Source organism: Trachurus trachurus, assembly GCF_905171665.1.
Source record: "Trachurus trachurus genome assembly, chromosome: 20".
Classification (NCBI taxonomy): Eukaryota; Metazoa; Chordata; class Actinopteri; order Carangiformes; family Carangidae; genus Trachurus; species Trachurus trachurus.
The window spans coordinates 10,192,309-10,209,698 of NC_139911.1; the positions used below are offsets into that span (position 1 = coordinate 10,192,309).

At 41.1% G+C, this 17,390-nt stretch overlaps 2 protein-coding genes across 3 annotated transcripts; one reads left to right on the plus strand and one right to left on the minus strand.

The window, feature by feature from the left end:
- Nucleotides 1–546: 546 nt before the first annotated feature.
- On the minus strand, nt 547–11,423 carry shrprbck1r (sharpin and rbck1 related). The gene is made up of 15 exons (XM_083995677.1): nt 10,534–11,423; nt 10,150–10,459; nt 8,700–8,874; nt 7,682–7,750; nt 7,323–7,464; nt 7,127–7,217; nt 6,691–7,012; nt 5,881–5,981; nt 5,529–5,699; nt 4,153–4,313; nt 3,198–3,309; nt 2,600–2,779; nt 2,275–2,373; nt 1,985–2,128; nt 547–1,802 (listed from the first exon to the last, which is right to left on the minus strand). Exons 2-15 carry the CDS (start codon nt 10,456–10,458, stop codon nt 1,722–1,724), a joined length of 2,157 nt encoding a protein of 718 aa, XP_083851803.1. The 5' UTR covers nt 10,459; nt 10,534–11,423; the 3' UTR covers nt 547–1,721.
- On the plus strand, nt 10,295–16,269 carry prlh2 (prolactin releasing hormone 2). Of its 2 annotated transcripts, XM_083995680.1 has the most exons (4): nt 10,327–10,428; nt 14,130–14,228; nt 14,731–14,914; nt 15,771–16,269. In XM_083995680.1, exons 3-4 carry the CDS (start codon nt 14,752–14,754, stop codon nt 15,959–15,961), a joined length of 354 nt encoding a protein of 117 aa, XP_083851806.1. In that variant the 5' UTR covers nt 10,327–10,428; nt 14,130–14,228; nt 14,731–14,751; the 3' UTR covers nt 15,962–16,269. The 2 variants fall into 2 exon arrangements, with proteins under 2 accessions (XP_083851805.1, XP_083851806.1); XM_083995679.1 differs by lacking the exon at nt 14,130–14,228 and having other exon boundaries at nt 10,295–10,428; nt 15,771–16,265.
- Nucleotides 16,270–17,390: the final 1,121 nt, after the last annotated feature.

The window sequence follows — 17,390 nt, forward strand, 5'->3', positions numbered from 1 at the left end:
ACAAAGGAAGTGGTCTACAACACCACTACACACTACAACTTGTGTGCAATCTTGAGATCCCTGCAGAGGCCTCTAACACCCATTCACAACACGTGACCCTGTCAAATGAAGAGAAATGTCAAATGTATACTGCTGCAGGATCTCCTTCCTCTGTCTGCACTTAAGTGATGCTGTGACCATTGTTGTTTGCAATGGTGTTTCTACATGTTTCCAACAGAGTCAGGGCTGATCCATTAAAAAACACATTTGTGGTCTAAAAGCAAAAAAGTTGAGTTTATTTAGGTTTAGGGGTATTACCAGGATTTTAGAAACACTGAGGTCAGTATTTCTAAAATCCCCCACAAGGGGAATTTGATGTCTTCAGTGAGATAATGCTCTCCTTGTTTTGTTAAAGAATGTTGGGTCTCATTCACCAACCTGATACTGCTGAAATATCCACCCATGGAGAGTACGATCTCCATCCTACACTGTTCCAAATGTGCTCAGCCCTGCAACATGAATACATCAAAACGCATACAAAGGATGTTTGAGTTTAAAGGTTATTTATTGATCAGTAAGGCACAACAGAACGTCAGCAACACTGCTGTCTTCTGAACACATGTAACAGTAAATAATTATTCATGGCTTCTCAGTGCAGGGCAGTAGTGTAGGTGAGGGCATACTGTTGTATTTGGAGTTTATTTCTTTTCTCCCGGTGAACACAAAGTGCAGCTGGTGAAGGTACTCGATCATATTCCTGGTTATAGTGATAATGTGAACATCTGTGAATTAGGAAATTCTTCGGATACCAATAAGGATAGAAAGGTTTCACATACTATTAAAAAAAAGCAGTTAAGTATGTCAGTTAATATCACCATGTGCACCACATCATATGTGAGTTCCTTAATGGGAATGTCACCGTACAATACTCAGCTGATCAGCAGGAGAGATGCTGCCTCTGTGTAGCTGCTGCATCTCCACATTACTGGTCGAATACGGAGGCATGCGAGTGCCAAACAGATCGCAGTCTTGTACCACTGTCATGTGCTTCAACAGCAAATCAGAATCAGTCCAACTGTCCCAGAGAGAACACATCCGACTGCATTTATCGACACAACAAAAATACCCTCACTATATATAACTTACAGTTGCTTAAATCTATCTGTATGCAGAAAATTGCATATCAAGGACACCACAAGGATTTCATGACTTTTCCCAGAAAATGTCATCATAAACACCCTGCTACAGCTTTTGTGCACAAGAATAAGGTCACTTCAGTTTAATGCAGTTTAATCCTGGTATGTAACTACCACAACACAAAACAACACCCCTGTATTGCTAAATCTGCAGTGCAGTCATTTTAAAAAGGCACCACACACAAAAAAGTAAATACTCTTTTTCTGCATACTTCTAACCAAACTTATCATAACTGTAGTCAGATGTGAGTGATCAGTGTATCTAAACACTGTATTGTTAAACACACACAGCTTTCATTTCCTTGTTGAGCTGAATGCCAACATACTATTCCTGTCATTCAGAGTACTCTACTAAAGCTGCTGATTATTTGGCAGTGAGTGACGGTTAGAAAAGTCTCCAGTTGTATTGTTTGTAACAGTCCTGGCATGGCCATCTTTACTAATATACTTTTTTTATATACTTTGATTTCCATATTTTAGAGAAGAGTTAGGTTTTCAAGTTCAGTCTCTCATTCCTTTCTCCACTTTGACCGATTTTAGAGATTCTCAGTGGCAGTTTTGGCATTTAGGATGACATTTCTGATTGTTGACATTGCAGCGACATCCTCCACTCGTGTCTCCCGGGCCCTTGGAAAGGAGCAGAATAAGAGATGGAAAGATTATTACCGCTTTTATGTAGGAAGAGACAAAGATATTCAGTCAGCCTTCCAGAGAATCTCTCAACAGCGTTTCAGCAGACCATTAACGACAATCTGTTGGCTCCTAAATCACTGTCAGAGAAGTAAGAGAAATGAGGAAATATTTCTTACCCCAGGTCCCCAGCGGGGCCCTCTGGTTACCCAACAGATCTCAGTGTGACAGACAGTGCAGCGCAGCCAATCACATCCGTCCCTCTTCTGCACAATGATGCCACACTGGGGACAGTGCATTGCCTCCCCTGATTGCACAAGAGTCTGGAAGGGCCAAAGTGAGCGCAGGATGGAGATGAAGGGAAGAAAGAGAGAGATAGACAGCTTAGAGGGGATATCTCTTTCTCTTTCCTGGCATACACATGTTGTATGTATATGTATGTATACAACAGGAGCCCGTGGTAGTTCACCTTGAGTAGATGCGTTGTCCTCCTTGCAGCAGAATCATTTATAGCACGGGCTGCAAGATCATCTTGATATTGCTTACAGTTCATTCCCTCATGAATTGCCTGAAGTAGCAGAAACAGAAAAATACTTCTACTTCAGTACATACAAGACAAACTTCTGTTTTTAAACAAAAGTCAAACTGAGGAGACCAAACCAATTAGAAAGCTGGTCCTACTTTCAGCAGTGGCTTTTTATTATTCACCATCTTTTACAGATTAAATCATCCATGATTAAAGCTTTAAACAGTCTCATGTGTTAACCTGGGGCATACCTGTATATATTTCATACCTTGCAAATAAGGCAGTTGTGTTTCCCACAGACGGGACAGTGGAAGACGTTGACTGTGTCCTCGTACACACACCAGCCCCGACAGTCTGGAGTGGCACAGTGATAGCTGCCCTCACATCGAGACTCTGCCACCGACAGACCTCTCTGCAGCCAGCGCTCGTACTCCTCTGCTGACACCAACTGTGAAGGAGGAAGAGAAAGAAAACAGTCACAGCAAAGCAGCCTGATCAAATCTGAGTTAGACACACTCCAGCCCTTCATTAATTCTTAGGAGCAGGATGTCAAACTGGCTTGACTGGTTGTCATTTCAAACACATTCTCCCCAACTAAACTACTCAACTAAAATCATTGCCTGTCTGACCTGAGTCCTGGTTGGATCACAGTTTATTGATTAACATGCAGCAGTGGTGTCCATAGTGCTAAACTGTTACATCATCGCAGCTTGAGCAGCCAGACTTTCCACAGGGGGGAGAAGATAAGACACAACAGCTTTGATTTAAATATTCTGATGATTTGAAGATGCTAATATACCAGCTTCTTAAGTTACTGTATCCGAACCCAGTGTTACAGAACAAAGACGTTCATTGGTACAACTCACCGCTTTGATCTCCCTCTCCTGCAGGGAGCAGGTACAGGAATACGAATCATCTCTGTAGGGACAGGGCACCTCAGGCTCCTCACTCAACATGATGACTGAGCGTAAACACTCTCTGGGCAGACACACACCCACAAACACAAACATAGAACAGTTAGAGTCATCACAAGACAGGTGCTTCTTTCTGCTTTTCTCAGACTTTGGCTAAAAATAAATAAAACTGCATTAAATGGACAGGATTTACTTAAAGGGATAGTTCAACATTTTTGGCAAATTGGCCCATTGCCATAATCCCTAAAGTTTTAGCAGTAGGTTCATTACCTTTATTTTTCAGTGCAAGCTACTTTTAGAACGGTGGAGCAGAGCCACAAGCTGCTCAGAGCTACGCTACGGAGGCTCATGGGATTTCTTGGTTTTCCTCATCAAACGCATCAAATACGCAATCCAACAACTCCAAAACGCTGCACATTCACCACGCTATGAAATAATAACGCAATGTTACAAGACAGTTGTTTTCAAGGCAAATGCAGAGACTGCTTGCTGAAAAACTGCTCCTGGAGGCAACGCGCTTCAGAAGTTTTGCATAAATTTACCTCAAAAACAACTCTGTCTCGTAACGTTTCATTATTATCTCATAGCGTGGTGAATGTGCAGGTCACAACTTGTCCACGAGAGTGTTTTGGAGCTGTTTTGATTGCGTATTTAATGAGTTTGATGAGGAAAACCAAGAAATCCCATTAGCCTCCGTAGCGTAGCTCTGCTCCGCCGTTCTAAAAATAGCTTGCACCGACAATCAAAGGTAACAAACCTACTGCTATGACTATAGAGATTATGGCAATGGGCCAATTTGCCAAAATGTTGAACTATCCCTTTAACATTTTAGTAATTATGATCACCAGTATTGACACTCTTTCCATTTTTTTTCCTATAAGATTCCCCCTAACCCTTTGACTCTCACCTGCAGAAGCAGTGGAGACACTCCCTCAGCAGGACGCCCTCTCCAGGCTGCAGGTCCACGTAGCAGATCCTACAGTCCACAGGCGCTGGGTTGGGCACCAGATCCTGGCCGTCCATCATCACCAGCCGAGCAAAATTCTCCCTGCGCTCCTCTTCTCTTGCCTGAGACAAGGAGTGGTGTTTTTTGGGGAGGTTAAAGGTACATTTCATAAACAATTTCCCTAAATGTTTTATTTATACCCACACACACACACACTTACAGGCATGCTGATACATGCAGACACACTGCTGTGTATAAACATTTTATTGTCTGTTTCAGAGTATATACAATTAAACAGTGCAAATTTAACAACTTTTACATTCAACTGAGTGGCACCCTCTGTCAATAAAATAGCCACTTGATGTAAAAGGTCAACAGTGATCATGATTATCCAGCTGGCTTGGTCAATACAAAGAACATAATCAATTCAGAGTCTTATCATCAAAGCCTGAACAGCAAACACATTCATTCTTATATGTCTATAATGAAAAATCTCTCTGACTAAATGCAAATAGTGGCCCAAGAGGATCGATATCAATCTTCTCTGGCTATAACAGTGTTTTCACATTTTCATAAAATGTGAAATCATATGTTCTCATACAGTTTCATTACGGTAGGAAGAACATGCAAAACACTGGAGACGGGATGCACCATCGCTCATATTGCTTATTTGGCCAATACTTGGCGAAAATAAGGCGTCAACAGTCTGCAGTGGAATCTGTGCATCTCAAATGAGTCTACATTCAACTTCATAATAGAAATAACAGTACCATATGCTTTCAATTCAAGCATATCTGTAGACATGCATGGAGACATAGGCTTGTGCATAATGAATTGTTTTGTAATCTAACAGCGAGTGTTTCAAGAGTGCAACAAAATTGGTGCTACAAGTGCAACATGAATGGACATGGAGTGTGAGTGTGTGCCTGTGTCTGTGTGTGTTCAGTAGTCCTGGTCCAGGTTATACAGGAGTGAGTTGTTTTGAGCCCCAGCACTCCTCAGCGCCTCTCTTCTCCCTTTCTCCTTCAAAAAGACAGAGACAGAAGAGAAGAGAGTCAACCTGAGAGAGCCTGAGAGTTTGAATTCAAATGTCAATGTCTTCAAATGCCTTGAAGTTTCATACCTCCCTCTTTTGGTTCAATTTGAAATCTCCATCCTATGCACCCCCTTTCCCACAAAATACTATCTGATCACTAAACGGTACACCCCTTTTAAGTTTTCATATACAGCAAAGTGTTGGTTCAAGCAGTTATCAATCTATCCCCTGAAGCCAAAATACAGGTGTATGTGTAAGACAGTGGGTGCGTAGTGTGCTGAGTTGTGTGTGTATTTCCTACCAGCTGGTACTGTCTGATAGCCTCCTTCTCCTGCTGGATGCGTCTGAGCTCCAGTGCATCGGGTCGGTATCCCCCTGGGATGATGTAGTTCTCAGGTCGGTTTGTGCTGCAGATCTCACAACCAGGCCGAGTCGGTTTATTAATGTAAGTGCAAGAGGGGCAGGACCAACCCTGAAACACACATTAGTACGTCACTTTCATTGTTTTTTGTGTGTGTGTGGGTGTGGAACAGCACTACAGGCACATTATAGTTTATCAAAGGATTATCAAAAGGTATATTTTATCAAAGCATTGACAACATAGAATGAAGAAACACTTGTAAATACCACAATTTCATTCTACCGTGTATTACCTGAGAGGAAGACGTGCTGGGGCTCAGTGCTTCATTGAGTTGCGGCATCTCTAGGTTGATAAGGTCTCTGATCTCGCCAATGTTTCCTCTCTCCGACCCACCTGAAACATTTGTGTGCTCATTAAACCATCATTCATTATGTGCGAGTGTGTTTCTATCTGTACGGGTTACATAACTTTTGATACATGCGCTGTACGCAAGTGCAAACACCTCCCACAGATGTTACCGCTATCTGCTCTGCTGACCTTCTTTATTAGGTCTAAGCGAAACAACACACTCAAAAGTCATACATCATTTTGAGTAACATTAGAGCATTACATTTAAAAAGGTTAAGCACATTTCAGTTCTGCTTAGTTTCCATTACTATGTATGGTTAGGTTACAGTAAGTTAAAATATAGATTACATGGTCTATTTGGTATTTTGATACACTACAGACTGTAGTGCTATAAGCTATAAGTCATGCTGGGATAACATATTGTAACAATACATTTGACTAGACTGTATACGGCAGTCAGACAGGTCAGCTCATAATGTGTATGTAATGTGAATAATGTGACAAAATGCAAATAAAAACCTTAAAATATATGGATATTATGACTAAAAATGACAAATGTAGTACATTATGAAATTACAAAAGGCCACTGAATTAAACTGTATACCGTCAAATCATATGTAAAGTACAGGATTCCTCTACCAGCGCTTTTCTGTGAATCCTTCGAACCAACAAGAGTTTGATTACCATAATAAAGAGTATTATAGTAAGTTTGAAGGTGCATCAATCAGTCCCTTGATTCAACACCCTTACTCACCAGTGCTGCTGCCGGTATTGAGCCGAGGGGGCAGGGTGGTGTATGGCCTCCGGTCCTGAGATGAGGGGCCGTTTGCAGAGGTAGAGGGGAGAGGAGAGGCGGTGAGCGACAGAGATGAAGGGCTGAGGAGAAGGGCACTCTCCTGGTCCTGCTGGAGGACCTGGAGCGTCAAGCGAGCATGACGGGCCGATAGGAGGTACAAGAAGGCGGTGTCACCGTCCTGACGAACGCCATATGAGGCGAGAGAACGCTGGTTGGTGCACAAGCACTGACCAATGACCCAGCGCTGCACCCGCGGGTGAAAACCGTATTCAAGAAACATCTGGGGGGAAGAAATGAAAGGAAGCAAACAGGAGAGAAAGTGAAACAGAGAAATTATTAGGCGGGATATTAGCATTATTAGAAAAAAAAGGAAGAGGAACGTGGTCAAACTAACCTGCTGTTTGAGCGCTGCGGTCGTCATATGTGGGAGAACTTTCACAGTAACACAACAGGATGAGGAAGAGTCTTCAACTACAACAGCCAAACTGTTAAAACATTTAAATATAAGGCATCAGTCAAAATCTATACAATAACTTAGATCCCATTTCTGAGCATCAATCATATTTATAAATCATAAATTATCTTCCTACTTGATTTCAGTGTCTTCATATTCTCTGGTCAAGGGCTTAATCTTGAGCGCAGCATTTTGTCTGGCGAGTGTGACAGCAATGGCAGAAGCAGACTGCATGTCACCTGCTTCTATGGCTCGGGTCAACTCTATGCAGTTATCCTCTACAGATGGATACACACAGAAATGCACAAAGAGACACAGACAAGCCCACGCAGGTGAACATACAGGATGTTTGAGCAAAGAGCCACTATGGAGCTAAAAATGGTGCAATGAATGAGTAAAATGATGGAACAAATGACTACATTAGTTACATCATATCCAAAAAATACATCAACATAAAATATTCTGCATGAACAGGAAGATGCTCAGTGTACACACCTTTTCGTTGCAAAGCCAACGTGTTCTGAAGATGAAGATCATCCATCTGAGAACCATTATCTTTAGGGGCTGCAGCCGAAGAAGAAAGGTGAAAACCAGACAAAGGCATTAGATACAAAAGGCAAGAAAGATTCAGCTTTTCAGCTCCAGCTCTGTCTTCACTTATAAAGTGTTAAAATGAGATGAGAAACTCTGTGTGGGTTGCCACAGGGGTAATTTGTCTATTGGCACTTCCACATCATTTACAGCAGCTTAGATGTCTGACGGGAAAGTTAGTCCGCCCCAAAAAGACCACTTCTCCGTGGCTTAGAAGTAGTATTTTACTATCCTCGCTGAGTGGGAAGGAAATATAGTCCTTTATGCATGTCCTACATCTATTTTAAGGTCTCTTCTCAGCTGGTTAAGCCCCATTTACCTACACGGGGAGATTCCCAGGGGAGGTTTCCACATCAGCACTTTCTGCTATATTAAGATAGCTGAAAAATAAGGGCCTAGGTTTGTATTACAGCTACAGCTGCTGACTTCAATAGCTACCCATAGCTGTAAACTACACAGTTCTGTATTACTACCATTACTATATTTCCCAATAGTTGTCATAAAGGGTGGTTTTAGCATTCAACAATCATATTTTGGGGTTTTTGTTTCTTTTTCTTTAGCCAAAAAGAAAATATTATATAAGTATGCACAGACCAATTTACTGAAATTCCCTGAAAGCAAGAATGTGAAGTTTAGTTACAGTGGTTGAGACTGACGCTAGCGATGTTACCAAGCACTGAACAGGCCAGTGAAAAGCTCTTCTGTTCAGATGAATCAATGGCTAAATGGTCTGATACATCAAGCTCATTTCACACAAAACAAAGTTCACTACAGGGCAAAATAATTCCACCACTAACAGAAAACATGTCCAACAACATTGTTAAAAGGGTTTGAAAGTGTTGACATGACCCTGTTGTCGACATCTGCTTCTACGGCTGCTCGCCAATGTTAATGTGAGTGCTTGGTAAGACAGGTGACTGACCTCTATGTGCTTCTCTCAGTGATGACATCATCACGGTAGCCCACTCATTGGCCTCCTGCTCGCAGCGGAAGTTAAAGCTGATGCGGTCATGTGGCGGTGCTGCCAAACTTAGCTCATGGCACTTAGGTGACTTCACCTCATAGTGTACTGTTCTCAAATCGAACTCAGCGATGGTCTGGAAGAAGGGGAAGAGACAGTGAGAATGAAAGGGGATGACGTAGGGCGAAATAGGGAAGATGAATCATGGCTTACGTTATTCCGAAATGACAACTAGGTGAATCACAGCATGTGCGCACATTGGTAAATCCATAATTTTGTTATTCCATTATACTGTTACAAACTCAAACATAGGCATGCATAATTAGATAATGTGATTTAGAAAGTACAAAACACAGCAGGATGGATGTGAATTAGTTTAAAAAAATACAATTAGGGAAAAATACAACAGGAAACTATAAAGCTTTGCATGGAACTTTCCCAAGCCGCTGACTTGCAACAACGCATCATACTGAGAGATGTGAGAGATATTTTCCACCCCCGAGTGCGGACTAACTATTCAAAATGCTTTTAGAGGAAAAAGACAAAAAAAGGAAGACAAAGTCCTTTTTCCAAAATCACAATTTAAAACTGCTCACGTTTATAATGTAGCATGTTGTACTACAACAGTTTCAGTTTGGTGTGCTGAGTAATAACTAATGTGTGTTTTGGACCAGTTGAGTTCAGAACTGATTTGTTTGTGTGTGATATTTTCTACATATCAGGGCCCTTGGAGCTGAACTTCAAGGACTCCTCAGGAATCTGGGTGCTGGTAAACACAGTGGCCTAGACCCCTTGTCCTGTCAACCAACAGTTTCTCAAAACTCCAGGGTCAGGAACCTCTAAGTGCTCAGATGGTTGATGTATTTTTCTCTCTCCTTTGTTATTTTAATGTCAAACACTGGACAGCTGTACCTCCTTCTTTCTGTAAAAAAGTTCATATTAAATATGTGAATAAGAAAGAAGAAGAGACATTTCTAATCAGTGTAGGGATGGTGTGTAGCTCCTATTCTTTTTTATTATTATGCATCTGCCACAAGTGTGGTGGAAAACAAATCACAAACTACAACAGAGCAGAGATGAGATTTAAGAAAATGGGAATGCAAAACATGGCCTAATAAAGCTGCTAATCTTGCGCAATTTGGAAAACAGGGAGCACACAAAAGTCAACATGAGGGGTAAAGAGCACAGGGGTCACGACAAGTGTTCATGGCCCCTTCTTTTATACCATGGGGCCTGTTGAATGCAACCACCAGTGCTATATATAAACTTTGGGTTTATTCCACCAATTGTCACACAGCAACCACATATTCTAGATATCTATCAATAATGTAAGGTATTTCATCATACGGAGTGTTTGTTTGAGACTCACACCCCAACATGCACTGTAGCCTACTAGCGGCCGTGAACTCACCACACTCCGGCCAGTCCCGCTGCTGTCTTGGAGCGACAGGCGGAATTCCCCGGATTTCCCCGGGTCCATGCTGAGCTGCAGGCGGAGTGACTCATCGCCTGCCCCCGGAAGACACAGCGGCCGTATACCGGAGTGGCACACCGACACCCGAACCGAAATGAGGACGGTTTGGCAGCCGGGTTGTTGAGACTGCGAGGCCCCGTAGTTACCGGGGAGAGCAGCAGCAGCAGCAGCAGCAGCAGCAGCGGACTGCTCCGGTGGTGTAGCGCTGCCAGGGGCGTAAGTCCAACCGCCTGAACTCAGCGACATCCTGCTGCCAACCACACACTCATGTAGAAAACAAACACATACACGGGGTCTCGCTGGGTTGTGTGGTGTGTTTACCTCTTCGCACGCACACGTCGGTCTCCTTGCCCGTCTTCTTCTTCACATTGTAACTCGATGTTAGATATTTATTGGCTCCACTTGACAACAGGAAGCAAGTGCGTGTTACAGTCTGACAACTGTTTGGAGCGACTTCAAAAAAAAAGAAGAAAAAAAAGCCACAGCACAGAGGTTTCACTTCTCTCCTGTTCCGTTTTCGCCAATGCTCCGTCTCAGGTAGATTTAGTGTTTCTTTCTTTATGCCCGGGAAGTAAAAGTATCCTCCGAGACATCCCGTATCTCCCCACTGTCAAGGTTACCGAAGCAGATTGATACTAGTAACGCTAAAGTGTGTTTATGTGCGTACGCTTTCACTCCGCAGTGCGCATGCGTCGGCAAGAAGCTGACGTATGCTGTTGTAATATTTATGATTTTTTTTTTTTAAATGACCCTCGTGAGTTGCCTTAGTTCCCATGTTAGCTGACCTAATAATTATGGAAAGAAATATATAGGCTACATTTGACGCATATATGATGTTTATAAAAATGAACGTTTATGGCTTCAGTGCAATGCAGTTTGTAAATCTTGTACTGATGTAAACAGTTTGAGCATGTGCATCTATTTATTTGACCACAAAGGGGCAGCAAGGGACCCCATATTAAAAAAAACCTAAAGAAACAAGTGCTTATACATTGTGGCATTGCTACTTTGATTTTTAAGTTTAAAAAAAAGAAGAAAAGAAAAGAAAATCTTGTGTCCTGCTTTCATGAAAACTATGCTCAAATCTTATAACCTTTCTTTTTTTTAAATCAATTTTTATAGCCTTGGCACCATTGCCATTCATTTTTCATAATAAAACCTAAAGCTTTTAATATTTATCAAATTCAAACACATTAAACCTAAACATTTACTAAACAATGTTACTCATCATTTTTACACAAGTGCAAACAAGACTAATGAAGCATTTTCTGTCAAACAAAACAAAACAAAAACATGACCCTAGACTTTCAAATTCACTGCAACAAAAACTAAATATGTCGGACACAGGAGCAGTATAATCTCTCTGCATTAGGTGTAACACAAGATTTTAAGGGCTTTGTGTACTTTGAAAACCCATCATGTAAGTATGCTCTCATACACTATTCATTCTTAATTCTCAGACAAAGTAACCACTGATAAGATACAAACTTATTATAATTGTATTGTTGACATAGCCCTTTCTATAGCAGGCAGTGACCTAAAAAGCACTAGCATTAATTGGCTATTGTCACTTTCATTATTTTCACTTGCACTTCTCTTATTCTATATTTGAAATACACAATGCACTTCCCTTCCCTCCTTCCACTTTTGTGAGGAAGGGGAAGGTACAGTTGTGTAGGACTGTAAACAGATACGTGACTGACACCCGACCCAGGTGGGACTTGAACCCACAATCCCCAGCTCCGGAGGCTGATGCCTTATCCATTAGGCCACTGGGCCACACTTAATCAAAATCATTAATGTGTTTTCATCTCATCATATCTTCTTAGCTGCTGATAGATTGTTATATTGTTGTATCCACAGTAGATATTTTAAAGTCTAATATACTGAATCTTTACATCCTGATTAAATCCTCAGCCAAGCAGCACACCCTAATCTCTGTAGCTGCAGAGATGTATGATGTGTATTGTGAAGCATTCTTGTTTGGGTTACTAGTAAAGTTGCCATTCATACACTTTTGTTCTCAATGAAAGCTCAGCAGGAAATGTCGTCGCTGAAGCTGAAGCTGCAGCTTATCCCTTATTTTTAGGAGAGAGGGTAAACCAAGATGGTCAATGAAAGTCCCAGCCCACACATTGTGTTGTAGGTCACGAATTGTTAGGCAATTAACAAAATATACTGTAGCACAATAGAGGAATGATTTAGATCGCAAAGCTGAGCTGGGTCAAGCTGTTAATCAGTCTGCAAGCGGGGTTTTTCTCAATCAATACCGCATTTTTTTTTTTAGAGCGCTCATGTCCCACGATACCAAGGAAATCTCCTCTTTAAACTTTATAGATCTTGTCACTGTGTGTCACTTTTTATGAATGAAAACCTTAGTTATTACTTAAAAGAATACTATTGCACATTATATGTCAAAGATTGTATACGTATGTTGTGATCCTCTGTGGCTTCATTCACAGACACATGACACAGGCACGTTGAAGCCATTCAGTCAGGTGCAGCTGGAACCATGAAGAGAGGGGAATTTAATCACATGTTGGATAAGGATGAATGACGTCACTATACACTATAGATCAGCACCTGAGCATGCTTTCTGTGCTCTTTATTTTAGATTTATTCAGAAATGCGCTCATGCGTAACACCAGCATGGCCCTATGAATTGTTCCTGAGTGTGTTTCCAGCACAGTGGCAAGCCTCGCGCACCCACGCTCCCTGTGTGTGACATCTGGAGACAACAAATCACAAACGTTGTTTTCAAATAACCTCTGTCTTAAATCAAATCTGCTTTATATTTACGGGTGTTTCTGCATTGTGGTGTGATTACACATCCTGGGGTAGTCATCTTCTCATTATTGCAGCCATGCTCTGAATCATACAATCTGATCTCGGCGTGTGACAAATTATGGCTGCCCAAATCTGTGGAGCAGAACCAAAGTGCTTCCCCAGGGCGATGCTCTGTACATGCACATGCACATGATATCCTCCTAATATATTGTATAGCTATGTATGAGGGTATTGCGCAGGGCATTGCAGCTGAACCATTTATTGATCAAATGATGAACTGATTTGTTAAAAGATCGCTTTAGCACTACATTGTATCAAGAATTTATTAATTTGGTTTTCTATTTATGGATTTCCAGAATGAACAAGCCTGTAATTTTTCACCAAATGATATCTTAGTGTAAACTGCATGGTTTCACTTTGAATAGCATTGTAGGATGTGTCTTGACCTTTAGAGTCGTTGTTTTAGGGCTGAAGGCAACTTTACACCTGAGTATGTTTAATTGGGTGAAGCTCTTCACACCTTAACCTCTCACTTGTGACTCAGCTGCTGTCAGCTCCCTGGTGAGAGGAACATTTAGGTTACTATGGACGTGATTGTTCCATCAACACTGAGCTCTACTGTTGTATTTGATACCAAACTCATCTCATGTTCTTTGAAGAGAAAGTGAAGAATGCTGCCAAAAAATGAGCTGTTTGCATTTATTTTTGGAGCCAGTTGTTATTATTATTACTGGTCCAGTACATGAGTCTGATCAAGAATACACTGAGGTTTTTGCAGTAGCTGACTGGGTCCTGCCCGGTCCCCTGTAATCAAGCTGATTGATGAAAGACTCATCAAAAACCACCCACCACACAGTCACTGTCTGACAGACCTACTTGAACCGGTGGGTCTCCCCATGTTCACTGATTTAAACTGGTCCGCATGCCATCCATCTCCTGATGGATTGCTCTGCTACGTGACAGATATCAGGAAAAGTCCTAAACCAGACCTCCTCTGTCACAGGGATGAGGGGGGGCGGGTTAAAGAGTGGGAGGAGGGGAGGAGGTGGGGGGACGGGGGGGTGAGTGATGCATCCTGTAGTCTGGGATCACTGTGTGTGACTGACGTTCTTGATTCATCATTCAACAAGCTCGCGGGCAGCATGGATATATAAGCTGGAGCACACCTGCTCAACAATAACGACTTTAGACCTCGGCCAACTGACCTCAGCCTGTTACCAAAGTGCAGGGTAAGAGGCTGCTGTTTGCAGATTACATTTTATTTATATATATTTAGGGCTGGATACATTCACTTTGGTGAGTGCATGATAACGAGGACTCCTTTGGTTGCGTGTTTAGACAATTATCTTATGATCTGTGCAGACTCCAGATAGATTTGTGTTAAGTAGCTGTGTGATTTCATTAAAATAGTGAGTAATTGGAGCTTGATATAGTAAGCTATGATGTTTATGCCCTTTAATTACAAATATGAGTTTGTAATGCTCATTATTAACTTGACTTAATGTATTTCTTTTCTTTTCTTTTTCTCATAAAAAAAGTTTAACTATTTACCTACAGTGAAGTAGTTTTTCTGTGTTTTTGAATGTAAGTTTATAGTAAACTTGGCTGACCTGGAGATATTTTTGATCTTTAACTACTCCAGTTTCTTCAGGCTTTCTTCTCTGTTCTGCTTGTAGTGCCCTCCAACAGTGAGTGATATTTTACTGACCGGCGTCCCATTGTCCTCCGTAGTGCCTTGAGTGACTCCACAGCATGCTGCCTGGGAGAGTGGCTGATGTCCGGCACTGCGTCCTGACGAGCCGCTGGCTGCCTGCAGCTCTGGCTCTGCTGCTCCTCCTCTCCTCCAGCTTCAGCAGCGCTCACAGCACCACGGTGGAGCACGACTTCCACATTGTTCACAATGTCGACAACAGAAGTAAGACCTTTTTTCCCTGCTTTTTTTAAAAGTATATGCTTGTTTTTTGTTGTTATAATCTGCTGAATTGTCACAAACTTTAACATTAAGGACATCCACTAAGCATGACGATATGTATAGAAAGTTTAAGTTTATATTGATCTTCTCTTATTTCAAACTTGACATTAGATTTGAAAATTGTTGTCAACAGGTTACAAAAATCTCTCTTAATCTAAAGGGAGCATTAGATGCATCTCGGTATTATTAGACTAGGTAATTTGTGTTACACTTTAACCAAGAATATATACCATAATTTAACCTGCTATGCATCATATTTTTGGCATTTCACAAAAACTTTGTATTGATTGTATTAATTGCCATTTAGAAATAACTAATATAACTATATCTAAAGGTATATATTTACATAATAATTGATTTAGACTGATTGCAAACAGGTTAAAATGTTAATGCTGCCTGCTATATACACTATCCTTTTACTTTGTATATTGCAAAAATATTCAAAGAAATAGTATAAAACTTGATCAATAGTGTTTTTTCAGGATCTTATTTTGATTCAAATAAATGAATGGAAGATTAGATCAATTACAGGAGGAAAAACTCCATATAAATGTCCTTGCAGCATCAAATGAGCTGAGAAATTAAACTAACATAATATTCTTCGTGATTTACGTTGAGAAGAATCTACACAAATTATTATTACAATTATCTTCAGGGCTATAAAATGTACCTGCTAATGGGAGGTCATCATAGAATCTGTGTATTTGGCAGTAATATTAGTCTGATTGTCACTTACTGAGACCAAAACATCTCTGTGAACATGATGCTGATGGTGTCCTTGTGTGTGGTCGTGGTCCAGGTCCAGAGATAGATCCATACTGGTATGTGGGCCGTGGGGTGAGACCCATCGGGCGCTTTGGGAAGAGGCACAGTGGCGTGGAGGGGATGCAGCCGGTGGTCAGGACGCTGGCGCTGCTCCTCGACAGCTTCAGAAACAAGGGGGCTCTCGAGAAAGTGCTGGATGGGGAAGACGGGGACTGGTTACCATGACAGCAAGCCCTCCTCCTCCCACCATCAACAAACGCGTTGTGTCTTTATTTTTGATCTTGATTAAGATTATTTCGTCTTTTCCTCTTTACTGTATTTCTCTCTGGTGTCTGTTCTGAGGTCTTTGTTGAAAGGATCCTTGGTAAAATCCTTCTTCCTTCTCCAAATGTATCTGTAAATAAAAATGTATTCTATATTGATTAATAAACAAGGGTGTTATGATTATATGTATTGATCCCCTTCCTGTATGTAGAGGTGCATGTGGGCAAAGATTTCCTTTCAAGAGAGGAAGCTTTACTTTTGAATTTTTATTCATTTCATTATACATTTTTTTTCTCGGAGTACTGTGGCACATAGAGAATCTGTATTTTTTGCACGTTTATATTTTCCCCAACATGTCATATGGATTGCAACAAACAATTGCACATAAAAGTGAATGGCCCACCTGTGGAGCTGTGCACAGTGAACCTCTTCATAGTCATCCACACTGGATTTAAACAGGAACGAAAGTGATATTGTTTTTTTGTTTTTTTTATCTGTGTAGATCTCATTACTCCTGATTATCTGGGACACAGTCACAGTAGAAACTTACATTTCCTGTGTGAATCCAGCCGTACAAGTCATGACAATTATACATAGTCTCTGCACACAACACTGAAAGATTGGTCAACTATGATTGGGCAATACACACATTATTCTATATCATATCCATCTTTTCACACATATACACATATTAACAAATTCTGGGATGAGATAATATATATATATATATGCTTTTTTCAGTTCTTTTTTTCTTCTTTGTTTTCCCGTTTTTCTTACAAAAATACAGGACACTGATGATTGGACCCTTGTGGCTGTGCTTCTCATGGGAATTTTTTACATCAATTTGATAAAACCAGAAACATGCTTTTTATACATCGACACCTCTGGAGAACAAGATTGACAAAAGTACAGGATCAGTGTGCAAAACCAGAGATGTGAAAGGCTGGGATGAAAAGGTCACTAATAGAGGGGGCAGAGCATTCATACAGAAGATCATCACACCTTTTTAATCCAAGCAGTCCAACAAGGAACAGCCACCCGTGCTCTTTAGCTGTAGCCAAAGCGAAAGACTTTGACAACTATGTGCATGGCTAAAATGATATTCAAACTAATGTAAGTGGTCACAGAGACAAAGTAAAAGAACCCAAAATAATGAAAGGCAGTATTCTCAAATCTAGCGTTTAAGAAGTACAAACACAGTACGAACCACACCAGCCGCTCCTAAAATGCCTTGTTGTCACCTGTGTTTCTGTAGCATTTACCATCGTCATTACCAGCAGAATATCAAATGGTAAATGCAGACGTACACTGAAAGCACTTTGAGTCATCACATATGATAGGCATGACTTGAGGAGGGCTCATTTGCGGAGAGAATAAAGCCTTTAATTTT

What these genes read in the sequence shown, in the direction of transcription:
- shrprbck1r (XM_083995677.1), bottom strand. Translation starts at nt 10,458, where the DNA reads ATGTCGCTGAGTTCAGGCGGTTGGACTTACGCCCCTGGCAGCGCTACA. An exon ending in ACTGAGAGAAGCACATAGAG is followed by an intron (nt 7,751 to 8,699) that starts GTCAGTCACCTG and finishes CTTCGGCTGCAG; the next exon opens with CCCCTAAAGATAATGGTTCT. An exon ending in CTATCAGACAGTACCAGCTG is followed by an intron (nt 4,314 to 5,528) that starts GTAGGAAATACA and finishes TCCTTGTCTCAG; the next exon opens with GCAAGAGAAGAGGAGCGCAG.
- prlh2 (XM_083995679.1), top strand. Translation starts at nt 14,752, where the DNA reads ATGCTGCCTGGGAGAGTGGCTGATGTCCGGCACTGCGTCCTGACGAGC. An exon ending in TCACAATGTCGACAACAGAA is followed by an intron (nt 14,915 to 15,770) that starts GTAAGACCTTTT and finishes GTCGTGGTCCAG; the next exon opens with GTCCAGAGATAGATCCATAC.